General features: G+C 39.2%; 1 protein-coding gene across 2 annotated transcripts in view; it reads right to left on the bottom strand.

Moving 5' to 3' along the window:
• The window catches only part of LVRN (laeverin), a 66,918-nt gene that overhangs the window by 21,599 nt on the left and 30,318 nt on the right, over positions 1 to 15,001 (bottom strand). For both annotated transcript variants that reach the window (XM_008709525.2, XM_040622559.1), the window contains exons 5-13: positions 13,846 to 14,000; positions 12,295 to 12,408; positions 6,272 to 6,415; positions 5,670 to 5,735; positions 5,490 to 5,555; positions 5,066 to 5,238; positions 2,667 to 2,743; positions 2,170 to 2,309; positions 77 to 132 (exon numbers count right to left, since the gene is read on the bottom strand). In XM_008709525.2, coding sequence (XP_008707747.2) covers positions 77 to 132; positions 2,170 to 2,309; positions 2,667 to 2,743; positions 5,066 to 5,238; positions 5,490 to 5,555; positions 5,670 to 5,735; positions 6,272 to 6,415; positions 12,295 to 12,408; positions 13,846 to 14,000 — 991 coding nt within the window. The remainder of the gene's footprint in view (positions 1 to 76; positions 133 to 2,169; positions 2,310 to 2,666; positions 2,744 to 5,065; positions 5,239 to 5,489; positions 5,556 to 5,669; positions 5,736 to 6,271; positions 6,416 to 12,294; positions 12,409 to 13,845; positions 14,001 to 15,001) is intronic.

Below are 15,001 nucleotides of genomic sequence, written 5' to 3' on the forward strand. Positions count from 1 at the left end.
ACGGTGATTAGGCTGTAACGTTTTATTACGTTCTCAAGGTACACTTAAAAGCCAGCAGTGAAGAAAACATACTCACTTTGACAAGGAAAAGGCATCATCAATCAGCTGTAGCCTGTGGATAACAGGAATGGCCTGCAAATTAGATCCAAATTTGTGCAGGAAGAGATGAGAACATTTCTTAGCCATAAAATAATTTGCAAAATCATAACAGCATTTCAAGATCAGGGTCGCTTATGAAGCACTTTCACATGAATTGTCTCGTGCACAGAGAAGTGTTAATCACTGAGGATAGTCCCCATGATTTATTTATTATACATCTGTTTTTGATAAATGATCCCTCTAGACATCAATCATAAGGCTTTCATTTGGCAGAGAGTTTTGCCAAAATACTCCCTGAAAAAAAAAAACGGCATGGTGAAAACGAAAACGGGAAGCCACGTTTAAAAGGCTCTCCTAAACAGAGAGTATATGTTCAATTGTATTATTACACTGTCCAAATGGCTGTCAGGAGAATTTTTGGCACAGGAAGCCTTAAGTACGCATTATTTAGCATTATTTTGGGAATACCGAAGTCCTCTGAACGGTATCTGTCTTGTCAAGATTTACTAATTTGACCCAATGCCACCAACAGAGCCCTTAGAATCACGGAAAGGCAGGGGTCCAGTGCCAACCCAATTGCTTCAGCTTGGGCTTGGGTCCCTTGGCATGGCCAGGCCACAGGACTGTCTCCGCAGGAGTGGCCTCAGGGGGCCCAGAGCTTCCTATCCCCTTCCTTCAACACCTCACGCAACTTTAAAGGTTTGGTCCCAGAAAATCGATCTTCACTACACTCGCTTTGAGCTTCTCAGCAAGCCACACTTCAATCTTTCCTTGATCTCATTTCTTTTCTGGCAGTAATAACACTTCCATTTTCTAAATTACTATTAATAACAGACATACTGTTTTATTTGCTCCCCAATTATGTAGTAGAAATAACTGACCTCAGTTTTTCAATAAGTTTACAGTGGTTTCAAGAAATCATTGCTAGAATGGCATAACCTTGCTTCCATGCCTTACAATGCCCTTAGAAACCAGTAAGAGGGTAGCTACTCTGAAAAAGATTCAAAAATAAAATGTTATGATGTGTGGATTTTGGAGCCTTATTGAAAAGCCTCATAATAATTTTTTTTTAAATCACTGAATATGTTCTGATAGGCCTGGATTGTGTCTGGCCTCCGTTAAACATGATACACGTATCACCTTGTCTAATCTTCACAATTCTTTATTTAAGGTTGGCCTATTAAAACATCGTTATACAAATGGGGAAAGCGAGGCATGAACACAAGTCTACCAGACGCAGAAGTCAATCTCTGGACCAATACGCTGTGGGTCATCTTCTAGTACAGAAACTGCTGCGTGTTTCAGAGAACTCTCGAAGACAGAGACACCAAAGACATTTTCTGGTTCGACGCTCTAGCTTAAAGAATGGCGTCTCAATGAACTAACTGCCCGTGGTTTCGTGGCAGAACCAATTCTAGAGCCTTCTATGCCAGCACTGATCTCCACCAATGGAGATTTGGTTTAATTCAACGAATCAAAAAATCTGATTGACCAGAGCTAGCCGACATTTTACTATTTATCTACAGCAGAAGACTTCTGTTTGGTGATAAAGTGGTACCAGAGTCCATTGATATCTTGTGAACTAAACTGTCTGAGGGAGAGTAAGAATACAATTTTTTAAAAAAAATTAACACTTTCTAGCATAGATCGGGTACCCACTAAGGACTTAGAAATTGTAAGCCTACAGTTTACCTACATTGTCTCTAATCCTCATGATACGTAACAAAGTTGTATTGTTCCCATTTCAAGGGAAGGCTTGGGAACACAACATTCAAGTAACTTGTCTGAGATCACGAAACTAATGGTTAATAGGAAAATGTATTCTGATTTTTACCTAGAAAGGTAAAATGATTGAAGAAAAAATGATATGAATGTTCAAAAGCACAATACATTGAATGTTCATCTGCCCTTTCTAAGAATGGTGGCCAAAATCCAGCGTGGCCTGGGGTGAGAGATGGCAGTAAGGACAGAGTCTCTTCTCACCAGACGGGTTTATGAAAGCTTGGCTCCACAAGGCTCGAGAGTGCACTAGTAATGATATTTAAGAATAGGTATAAAAAGCAATCTTACCTTAGGATCTTTTTCAAGCTGTTGATTTAGCTTCTTCCAACCCAATTTATCATAGTTAACTCTGTAATATCCAGTCATATTCAAATTTAGAATCACCCAGTCATGATCAGAAGCTGAAACTTGCATTTCAGGGAATATTTCTACAAAGGGATATGGGCAAAGTGTGAAATGGTACAGCTAAAACAGTATTCCAGTACCTGTTTATATTATATCCTCTTAATCCTCAACAATACACCCAATACATCCAACAAAAAGTAAAAGAATTCTAAATTATATACCGATCTTCCCATATAATTGTATTTTTTCACATATAATGGCTTTTGATTTGAAACTTTAAAGCTCTATGTTAGATAAGACAAGAATGATATAATATTTTAGTTTTAAGCAAGACAGCTTTTCAAAGGCTATACACTTCAACATTTTATTCTCTGCCTTTATATATGTGTTAAATATATTCATGCATATATGTGAAGATATTTTAAAAATCTGTTACTTACTGCTGCTTTTATCCAGCCAGACTAGAGACTGTGTAAGTCCATTTTTTATCCAAAGAATAGGTACAATCCATGTGTCACTTATTAGGAAGAAACCAAAAATTCAGTTAATTTTCATACATAAGATATAAAGTCTGAGCCCATATTAACTGAGATGATAAAATGACAGGACTCAAATTCTTTGGTCATTTCCTCTGGCTAGACAAGGGTTTGCTTAGGATTATTACTGTTGTTTTTTTCTTTTTTTTTTTTTTAGATTTTATTCATTTATTTGAAAGAGAGAAAGAGGGAGAGAGAGCACACAAGATGGGGTGAGGGGCAGAGGGAGAAACAGGCTCTCCGCTATGGAGGGAGCCCGATGTGGAACTCGATCCCAGGACCCTGGGATCATGACCTGATCATTAACCAACTGAGCCACCCAGGCGCCCTTCACTGTTGCTGTTGTTTTTTTTTAATTAATTAATTTATTTATTTGACAGAGACAGCCAGCAAGAGAGGGAACACAAGCAGGGGGAGTGGGAGAGGAAGAAGCAGGCTCATAGCAGAGGAGCCTGACGTGGGTATCGATCCCATAATGCCGGGATCATGCCCTGAGCCGAAGGCAGACGCTTAACCGCTGTGCCACCCAGGTGCCCCCACTGTTGTTTTCATAAGCCAGTTTTTCTTTGGCCATTTGTTTACTCTCTATTAGTCTGTCATCTTCTTCTTTACTTTTTCTTATAACTTAAGGTAGCTACTAAGACAATCTTTTATCTGAATCTTTCTTTCTTTCTTTCTTTTTTCTTCCTTCCTTCCTTCCTTCCTTCCTTCCTTCCTTCCTTCCTTCCTTCCTTCCTCTCTTTCTCTATCCCTTTCTTTTCTCTTTTCTTTCTTTCTTTCCCTTCTTTCTTTCTTTTCCTTTCTGTATCTGAAACTCTCAAGACGTGTTTATATTAAATTATAGCCACTTGGCCTCACTCAGGGGTTGTTCAAATGCTGTAGACAGACCCAAACCCATCCGTGCCAAGAGAGGCAAAGAGTCATTTCAGAAGAAAAAGCTTGACAAACATTTCAAAATGCTTTTCTGCCTCAAGCTTTCTCCCCATCTGAGAAGCGTTCAGCACGGATCAGCCAGATTATTCATATTTACTCAATGCCGACATTCTTCCCACATTGGTGGACGTGACCTGGAGGAAGCAGACGACCACAGGAGGACATTAGTCATCTGAAGAGTCACACTCCTTGGAGTTTGGACAGGACTTGCAATCTTGCTCAAATGCTCACAAGTCCAGTTTCTCAAAGACTTTGAATGAGGGTCTGTGTTGACCTAATTGCTAAGGCACACATCTTCTCAAAGGTCACGGAATCGCGATGAGCACACGGTGATGTATGCAAGTGTTGAATCACTACATCATACACTTGAAACTAACAGAACACTGGAGGTTAACTAACTGGAATTAGAATAAAAACTTTTTAAAAAAGTCATGGAATAGCAGCGTGAGTAGGGACATTCAGCTCTATTCCTCTCCCCTGGGGTTTTAAAGAAAGAACAGGATGACCTCCATGTTTGGGCGATAGTGTTTGAACTCTACTCCCTCATTTGCGCTGATACTTAGCCACAGTGATATGTGAACAGCAGAACATTATCCAACACACTTGAACATCGTCTGACAAGTTAAGAAAGGGAAGGGAAGGAGAGAGGAAATGATGAACACTAAGCTGCTTTATACTCATTTTTTCATTTTGTTTGGACAACAACCTCCTGGGACAGACGTTATCGCATTTATTTTACAGATAAGGCAACTAAAACTCAGAGATTTTAAATCAGACTTACCTAAGGTTTGAATTTTGGTGAAGTTGATATTTAAACCCAGGTATAAGGGAATTTAAGGCCATAATTCTAATATTATAGGCATGGCTATTGATACACTCATACATGCACCTGCGGACATGCGCGGAACTATTCCTCAAAGACACAGTGACCATTCAGTTCCATTTCTAGTGAAAAAAGGACAACTTTGCAGGAGGATCCCCTTTTCTGTTACCTAACATGAGGCCATGCATGGTTCTATTGCATTGCCTCTCACCCAGAATCCTGAGTAATTCATTGCTTCTGTCTGAAGGACAAAGAGGGTACATAACCCCGAAGCTTTGGTTGCGGTGTCATGCTAAATGCCGGGGGCGGGGCACTGCCTGGAATCCCTCAGTGCAAGTCTCTGGCCTCGCTCAGGACATCAGGAGCTCCCCCTCATCCCAGCACCCCGGGAGCATCCCGCACAGAGCACAAAGTTGCCATCCCGTAGCCCCTCTGCAGAAGAGTGGGTACCCTGCCCAGTGTCATGCTTCCTCACCCACGGGCTGCCTTCCATCCGGTCGGAGCTGAACCCCAACGAAGGTGAAGACGGAGGAGCAAATGTACCTACTTGCGGGTTAGAAGAGTCTCATTTTTAACCTTTCCAAGATAAAATGGCTCCTGTTTGACAGCACCCGTGGATACATTTAAGGTGATAACTGGAAAACCACTCTGGTGGGTCCAACTGTCCATTATGCTTTTCACTGTCGCTGGCAAAAGAATTTTATTCTGGTCATCTATGACCTGTTTTAAAAAATCATCACAAGAGCAGATATTTGCCATCAAAATTGTTTCAGGTAGGACTCTCCCAAAAGAAATTACATGGCGGGTTATTCTACTCTTCATTTATATTCTAATCCTCCATGGATGATGTTCTGAACCAAATTCAGAACCGTACTCAACTCTCTATGTGAATGAGTCCTTAGTTCATTCATTCATTCATTCACTCATTCATTCACTCACTGAACACGCATGTCAGGAAGTAGGGCAATTACCATTTGAAAATGCCTCCATAAATCATCTTGCTCAGCATTTGAGTAAGAAAATGTCTTCAAATATGACTGTAAAAAATAGAGAAGTTAAAAGGAATGGACAAGTTAAGGTTAAAATAAATAACGTGCCCAAAACAATTTCTATTTCCCAACTTCCAAGTAACAACAATTTTGTAAACTCACCTTGAGTGCACTGATAAATAAATTCTCATTCAGGAAGCTAGAAAGCATTCGGGCCAAAGATGCTCCCTAAGACAAGAAACGGTCCATTGTTTGAGCAAATTCAATATATAAATACTGACACATTCCATTTCGGTAAGCAATATTCTGGGCTTTTCTCCTGATTGTCCTGTGTACTTCAGTTGAATGTTTGGGTTATCCCCAAATACGCTGATAAAATAGTAGACTGTCACTAACTAATAGGTAAAAGGTGAACACACGTTCTGCATATAAAGAATTCAGGATACACGAAAGACTTTAAGCTGAGATATTTACATGATAAGAATAAATTTCCACCAAGCAGAAGGGTTCGCCTTAAAAGCAGCAAGTTGTCTCAGTGTTTTTATAATGATGGATGGTACTGAGCACCTAAAATGGGCTTGAGTAATACTTGCTAGATGAGAACTGATTTAACCGCATTTTCTGAAATTCAATCTGCTGTACAAAATTACGATTCCTTGTATCAAAGGTTGTATAGTATCATATTAATCTATTATTCTTAGAATCCATTTTATGTACTTGACTGCGAGAGTGCAAAACAAAAGGAAATATAGAACCGACTTTACCTTGTTGTAAGTAAATAAGTCAAAGAGTTCATTTATTTCACTGGTTTCTGTGAAATTTTCCACCTTCAAGGACACAGCTCTAGACACCAGGGCGTGATCTTCACTGAGGACATTATGTAAAATGTTAGAAAAAAAGATCTCATTCTAAAAGGAAAAGATTGAGCAACATTAACTTCTTCAGTGACACGGAAGCAAAAAATGCAAATACTTTCAGAATACTTTCAAAAATACTTTCAAACACTGACACTGAAGAGGGGAGAAAATCATCCAGATGTGCTCTGTGAGCTGCCACATGCCAAATAAGTCAGGATTCCTTGAATAACAAAACTCTAAGATACTTTCCTCCCCATTCAATACCCTTTTTATTTCCATTAAAAAAAACAAACAAACACCAAAACCTATTACAGAAGTCAACACGTTTTCCAAGAGAGCTAGCTACATTTCCCCAAAGGAAGTGCCTGATCACGCAGACAGGACCCTCCGGGAGTAGCATCTCTAGGTGGTTTCAATCCTCTAGAACTGTATTGGTGATTTTATTAGTAAACCCTTAAAATGGGTCAGTCTCTCTTCAATGAACAATTACAGACTAAAATGTGCCAGATTTACAAATTCGAGGATGATGTCATAATTTGTAATTGGAAATAAATCCACAGGCTGGATACTACAGTTTCTAGATCATGCATTTATGAGAAGGCAATTTATTATATTCGAGTAAGTACAGAACCCTCCAAAAAACTAGACCTCTCTCAGACATAGGACAAGAGCCATTTCTTTTTTGAAGGAAAGATAGAAGGAAGACCAACATACAAAGAGGGGTGGGGCATGGCAGAACCAAAGAAAGGAGAGTGGCAAAGAAGCAGCAGAGACAGCTGGCTCCCACCCTGCAGAGCTGGGCCAGCCTCCTCATAATCCACAAGCAGCCTCAACTCCTAGTGGCTATCTCTGGGATCCCCGAGTTGACTCCTTCAAATTCTGCCCACTTCCATTGGCCAGCGTTCCAACCAACCCTCTCCTGTGAACGTATTATTTTTCAACTTATTAACACCATTGATGAGACTACTGTCAAACTCAGCTCTTCCAGAAAGGAGACAGCCTATCATTTAGAGCTATACACCTCAAACTATAATGCGAATAAGGATCCCCTGGGGATTTGATTGATTCATACGTGAATGCAGTTCGTCTCTGCCGGGGTCTGTATTTCTAATCAATTACCTGATGGTGCTGATGTTGCTAGCGTGATAATCCTGCTTTGAGTAGCTAGAAGTTAGAGAAGACATTTGTGTAAGTGTGATCTTATTCATTAAGTATTGGTTTTATTAGTTTAACCCTCAAGCGTTCTTGAGAGTGTCTCACAGTTGACCCATGTGTTCTTTAAGTACTATGAGGAAAACAGAGGAAATAAAAAGCACCCGTAATCCTACACTCCAAGATAGTCACCATTAGAATGTTAGTACTGTTCTTTCCCAATCTTTTTCCCTATGTATTTATTTATTCACATACATGTAAAAACTTTTATCCTGCTTACTTACTTATTATGACATTCATTTAAAAATTCTGTTACCTCACCTTCATAACTATCCCTAAAATTGGCTGCTGCATTACAAATGAAACATACATAGACTGGAAGGAAATAAGCCAAAACTTAATAGTGATGATTACAGTGTGGTCAAATCACATAGGACTTCCTTCTTCTCAAAGTAGAGCAGACAACACTTCTGCAAAAGCAAAACACTAAAATAAATAAATGCATGGTTACAGAATGGCCCCCTGAGTCAATGAACTGTAACTGACTTCATCATCTCCCTATTAGCTAGGCATTTAAATTACTTCCAGCCTTTTACTATTTTAAACAATATTTTAACGAACACCTTTATGCATAGCCTTTTCCATGTTCTGTGATTTCTCTCCCTCCCCCTCAGAATGGACTGTCTCTCTTCTGTCTGCCTGGTATAAGATCTTCTATCATCTTCTTGGTCTCACTATAATCACACAGGTTAACTGTGGTGAATGGGGCAAACACTTCTTCCTCACCATCTCCAAGGTCTCTCTCCTCTGGGCCTCCCATAAGGTGACTCTTGTCCCAGTTCTGCTGGAGGGAGACACTTACACAAAAAGTGACGTTAGCCTTTTAAAAAATCATATTTGGCCACTGCATATAGTGATTGGATGGAGAAAGTGAGTCTATATACCCACCATTACTTTCTTCTTGCAAGCTGCAAGATTTTAGATTAAAAAAACCTACTCCTTTTAGCTCTATTATTAGCCTAAGAAATATTATTACTTATTATAATGAATTTACACGGACTATCACTGTGGTTAAAAGCACAGGCTTTAGAGTTGAGCTGCCTGGGTGTGAATCCTACCTTACCCTCTTAGGACTTGTGTTACTCATAAAAGGCAACCAACTTTAGCTCTCTGAAACTTGGTTTCTCCATCTAGAAATGGAGGAAACAACGTTGTCCTCCTTGGATTATTTTTAGGACTAAATTATTTTACATAAAGGTCTTAACACAGTGCCTGGCAAATAGGACCTGTTCAAGAAGGGTTAGTCACTTGCAATAACTTACCATCATCATCATCATCATCATTTCTTTAGAGCTGAGTATTGAATCAGATAATGTATACAATACTCTATAAACAGATGAGCGCTTGGTAAATAGTAGTCACAAAGTAGATAATAATGCGTTGAATGACTGCATGAAACTTACTTTATAAATGAGAAACTAAAACTCAGAGGTGTTCAACCCATAATGATTTTTTTTAAGATTTTATTATTTATTTGAGAGAGAGAGAGAGAGCGCAAGTAGGCAGACAGGGAGAAGGAGAAGCAGACTCCCTGCTGAGCAGGGAGCTCGATATGTGACTTGATCCCAGGACCCCAGGATCACGACCTGAGCCAAAGGCAGATGCTTAACTGACTGAGCCACCCAGGCGCCCCACTTACAATGATTCTAAAACCAGAGTAAGATCTGACTGGTTGCAGGGCTCCCATGTGCCTTTCCCTGCACCAAGTCTGCTGCTTCCTTAGCCCAGGCAGAGGAAGAGAGCCAGAAAAGTCGGGGGCGGGGGGAGCAGCATCAGAGCTGAGTCAAACCACTGGTCCCCGACGTTTTCAGAATCTGTGACCATGACCCATTCATAACACGTTTTAATGACTTTCAGCTGAAATCAGACCAAGAAAGAAAAGCTGGAAATCTATTGCTACATATGGCTTTGTGGTTCTCTTCCCCAATGTCAATGTAATGACCAGGTTAAAAGGAAGCCAAAGTTCTTGATCTCTCAAAGTTCATTGAACTAAGGCTTTCAGCTTTTAAAAAACAAAGCTCATGCCAATTGTTTCAAGTGCCAGGATCTGATGCTCTTTTGCCAAGGGTTATATTCACTCAGCTCCACGGACACTGAGAAATGTAGACTCAGAAAAGAGTGATCAAGTCCGCATTGGGCTCCCAGCTCAGTAGAGAGCCTGCTTCTCCCTCTCCCTCTGCTGCTCCCCCTGCTCTCTCTCTCTCTGTCAAAGATAAGAAAGAAAGAAAGAAAGAAAGAAAGAAAGAAAGAAAGAAAGAAAGAAAAAAGAAAAAGAAAAAGAAAAGAAAAAGAAAAGAAAAGAGTAATTAAGGGGGCATCTGGGTGACTCATTTGGTTAAGCATCTGCTTTCGGCTCAGGTCATGATCCCAGGGTCTTGGGGTCGAGCCCTGAGTTGGCCTCCCTGCTCAGCCAAGAGTCTGCTTCTCTCTCTCCCTCTCCCTCCGTGTGTGCTCTCTCTCTCTAGCTCTCATTCTCTCTCAAATAAATAAAATCTTAAAAAAAAAAAAGAAAAGAGCAATTAAGAAACCAGTGATTAAAAGAAATAACTAAATGGTACAAAAAGAGGTGAATCTTATCATCTTTGCTTCAAAAACACTAGTAATATGTCTTCATCAAATTTTCCCAGATTATGATAATATCTTAGCCAATTTCAGTTGCATTAAGAGGTAACTGATATTAATGATATATTCCAGTCAATTAAGAAAATAAAGGGTGAATCTAATTGTTTCATGGGAATGGAACTGCTTTTCTTATTGAATCCAAGCAGAGTTAATTTGGGATACAACCAAATGCTTTCACAGTTTTAGATGACATGAACCATGCATAGGTTCTGTCTCATAAAAGAGAGATATAAACAATTTTGTAGCTACAGAGTATATGGAAAGGACTTTTGAAGACAACTAAGGTTTACTCTACATATATAAAGTTTATATAAATGAAAAGAGTCATAAAATGAACTCAACACACCACCCATTAGCTCTCAGGGGACAAGAACGCTTTTATATATTTTCTCCGCAAAGCACAGTTGGGCGAAAGCATAACCATGGAGTCAGTCAGAGACACCTGGAATTGAATCTCATCTCTGACCTACAGTAGCCATGAGACCTTAAACAACTTACTTAATGCTCCTACGCCTGTTTCCTCAACTAGAAAATAGAGTGACAACTACACTCAGATGATTGTTTTGAGAAGTAAGTAAGATGATGTATGTACAAAACTCACACTACCTGGGACCTACGTCCTAAGTGCTCAGAGAATAGGAGACACAGTATTATTGTTGTTATTAAGGTCATTACCTTCGTCATCAGACTAGGCCCGGACAACTGGGTTATTATCACAGTTCTGTCCCCATCACACAGATGACTTCGGCGAGTCACCTAACCATCCAGGACTTCAGTCTCCTTATCTATGTAACGATGTACAACCCAGGGGAGGCAGAGTAGCTGGACTATGGGCGACTCTGCAAAGCGTAGGGTGGGTGGCATGGAACCGGGGTATGAAGAGGCTGCCACATCAGTGTTTCCCACAAACTGCGATTTCACCAACACATTAAAAAAAGAGGATTTTTTTGAGAACGTTTCTGAGGAACCAAGTTAGGTGTGCCAACCGTATAATTCCACCAAATAGTCAACAAAAACCAAATATCATCTATCTACCATCTCCCTCCTTTCCTAAAAAGGGGAAATTTTATTGCCAATGTAATAGGAAACACATCATCTTAGAATCTCCTTCAAAGTGGGTGGTATTACATTTCGCCTGTAATAAAGATCTGGCCAATGGAGCTCAATCAGTCTTTCAAATATCAATACACTGAGTGAGGACGGGGAAAGGAGAAAAGAGGCCAAGAACCAAGCTTGGAAATACGGGGAGGTGGGAGAAGGGACTGGCCAGCCAGGAGCAGCAGGACGAGCAGCCTTGAGTATCAGAAAGGTGGAGAGAAGCAGGGACAGAGCGAAAGCAAGGACCTCGGGCTTGCTGTCAAGAAGTGAGGTACGTGTCAAGGGATGATATTACATCTAAGCATTTAAATATCTGAGTCCAATAAAAGCAATTCCGTTTTATCATGCCATCCTGAAAGCACTATCTAATTAATCTACATAAATGACCAGAAATGGAACGTACAGTTGAAACAATCAGATTTGCATATTCATGAATTTGTATTTTCATATTTCTATTTATTCAAAACAGCAAAATGGTATCGGCTATAATATATATGATATCAGTTACACAGCTGATCTCTACAATATTTTATAATATATAGCATATAACTTATCATTAAAGTCATAGGCTACTGATTACAGTGGCTGTAAAATTGAGTCCAGTTAGGAATAGGTGAAAATGACCTTAAATCTAACAGTAGGGAAAGATAATAGGCATATACCTTATAAGGTGATATAATAAAATATTAGGCAACCCTTAAAAATCTTGTTTTCAAAAATGATTTAATGATTTGCAGAAATGCTCTTGATATAATATGAAGGACAGAAGGCATTACACGTTTCTGTGTAAAAAAGTAATTCCCACTTTTACGATTATTTACAATGAGTTAAAGCCTGGAAAAAGAAAACACATAAAAAAGATAACACTGATCATCTCTCGTATTACAGGTGATTTAATATTCCTTCTGTTTTTCCGTATTTTACACATTGAAACAACAAAATACATTTTTCCATAATTAGCAGAAACAATTATAAATAAACTTAACAGACATACTTACTCTTGGGAATTTAGGATTGAAGTTGTTAATGACTCCAAATTCAAAATAAGATGCAAAACCCTCTTTGAGCCAGATGTCGTTCCACCAGTTCATGGTAACCAAATTTCCAAACCACTTTTGAAGATGGGAGAAAAAAGAGCTTTCTTAAATTTAATTTGAGGAATATTTATTGTAATTGCATGTTAAATACATATAAGGTCAAAGACATAATGAAACTGTATTTCCCTCAATAACAGAACTGGAAAATAGAACTCCAAAAACTATGTTGTGGCTTTAACATGAAGAGATATCAGTCATGCATTTCTTTGAAATAAGTATTTCACATCCAATGACTGAAAGCAATTTTTTTTTTAAACTGTCATGTTCAAAGATAAAGGTAAGCTAGAGTAGCGTGGCTGAAACCATCCACTTCCCCAAGAGTTACGTTAATTTAAATAAAGCGGAAGTCCGGAATGTTCACTCAACACCTACTAATTACAGCATCTTAGACTCTAAAGTGACTACATCAGAATTTTTCAGCAAGCAGTTGTGTTGTGTTAAGAACATGTTTTGATCTGAGCCATGTCCAAGTCACTCATGTGTTCTGCTATAATTATTTTCTGTTTGAGCTTAACAGAAACAAAGTGTCAAATGGACGATGAATGGAATCAGGAAAGAAAAACACAATAATTTCTAACACCAACGAATCTGTACCCTAGTATTTAATCAAATTCTTGCAACAGCTGCCATGCATTAATCGCCAGCAGCCCGTCTTCCAGAACAATGTGCTGCTTGAGCAAGCCCCAAAAATGGCGCTTCGGGTGACTAATCGGAACTTGTCAAGATTCGTGGTGACTACGCAACAAGGTGTTATTCTCTCCTAGTAAATCATTCTTTCCCCAAACTTCTTGCGGATCTACATATCAAGAAGATAATAATTTCATAGTTTAGATCATTTCTTTCTGGACAAATGTGTATTAATGGAGTCAAGGTCAAAAAGCAGATGCAAGAACCTCCATCAAACACATAACTAAGCTCCTAAAATCACATCGTGAAAGCGCAGATCTGATGAAATAAATCCTTGCTTACACTGCTTTTGGGTATGCGGCTTGAGGATTAATTATTGCTCATCTCACTGACGCGCTAAACCAATTGCCTATATCCCTTGAACCCCTCTTCAAACAAAGCAAAAACCAAGTTCCTAACAATCGACTGTGAAATGTGGATATCTTTTAGTGACTCTTTTGAATATCCCTTGTTTTAAGATGGAATGAAAATAAATAATCATAGTTCTGGTTGGCCTACTTCCCCTGAAGAGGGCTCTGTGAAGTTTACTTTTGGATGTAAATACTTGACCTCCGAATGGCCTGGAAGGTCTCATTGCTATGATCTATCACCAGTAGTTCCAATTCATGCAAGATCTGATTACAGAGATCTTTCCTTCACTGCCCCACTTCTTGAATAAGTTTTTAAACATTTGGGGTACCATAGAGGTTTTGTTTTCTGCTATCCTTGGTAGAGCAGCTGGAGAATATCTTCATGTGAAATAAGAAAGAACATTTTACCACATGCCTGATGTCCAATCTCGTGGGAGAGAATGAAGGAGATCACAGCCTTTTTGTCTGTTACTCGATCATTTGGTTGCATCAACAATAATGACTCATCGAATATCAATAGTCCCCAATTTTCCATTGCACTGTTGTCAAAAGTAGGCAAGGCAATTATATCTAAGTGGATTTAAATGGAGGGAAAAATGAAATCATCTCTTCCAAAAAGTTTGAGATTTCTAGATACAACGATCTCAAAATGAAATCATAAAATTACTAAAAGAAAATACAAGTGAATATTTCTAATGTGAGGGGAGAGAAGGCGAATACCAAAGACAGAAGCCAGAAAATAAGTGGTTTTGATGGTTTGAAAATCAAATACTTTTGATAAAGGACCTGTACAGAGAAATCTTAAAACTTCACCACAAAGATAAACTTTACAAAACTGGCAAAAAATCAATCTAAAGAGACATCTCATTGCATAAGACAGGCAAATACGCATATGAAAAGACGCTCTACATCCTATGTCATTGGAAAATTGCAAATTACATCAATGAGATACCCCTATACACCCATTAGGAGGGTTTAAATCCAAAACACACTACCGAATGCTGGAGAAGATATGGAGAGGCAGGAAACCTCATTTATTGCTGGCAGGAAGGCAAGATGCTATCGCCACACTGGAAGGGAGACAGTTTGGCAGTTTCTTATAAAACTAAAGTCTAGCCATGGAGTCCAGCAACTGAGCAATTGAGGTTATTTGCCCAAATGAGTTGAACACTTAAGTCCACACAAAAACTGGCACAAGAATATTTATAGCAGCTTTATTTTTTTTAAAGATTATATTTATTTATTTGAGAGCGAGAGGGAGAGAACGCAAGAGCACGTGCACGAGTGGAGGGGGGCAGAGAGAGAGGGGGGCAGCAGACTGGCCCCTGAGCTGGGAGCCCGACTCCACTCCACTCTGGGCAGGACCCTGGGATCTTGACCTGAGCCAAAGGCAGATGCTTTACTGTCTGAGCCACCCAGGTGCCCAATAGCAGCTTTATTTGTAATTGCAAAACAAAAAATCGGAAGCAACAAAGATATCTTTCAACAGGTGAATGGATACACAAACTGCAGTGTATCCACACGATACAGTGTAATTCAGCAATAAAAAGAAATGAGCTATCTAACTATGA

The sequence above is a fragment of the Ursus maritimus genome, unplaced genomic scaffold, assembly GCF_017311325.1.
Source record: "Ursus maritimus isolate PB19 unplaced genomic scaffold, ASM1731132v1 scaffold_5, whole genome shotgun sequence".
Classification (NCBI taxonomy): domain Eukaryota; kingdom Metazoa; phylum Chordata; class Mammalia; order Carnivora; family Ursidae; genus Ursus; species Ursus maritimus.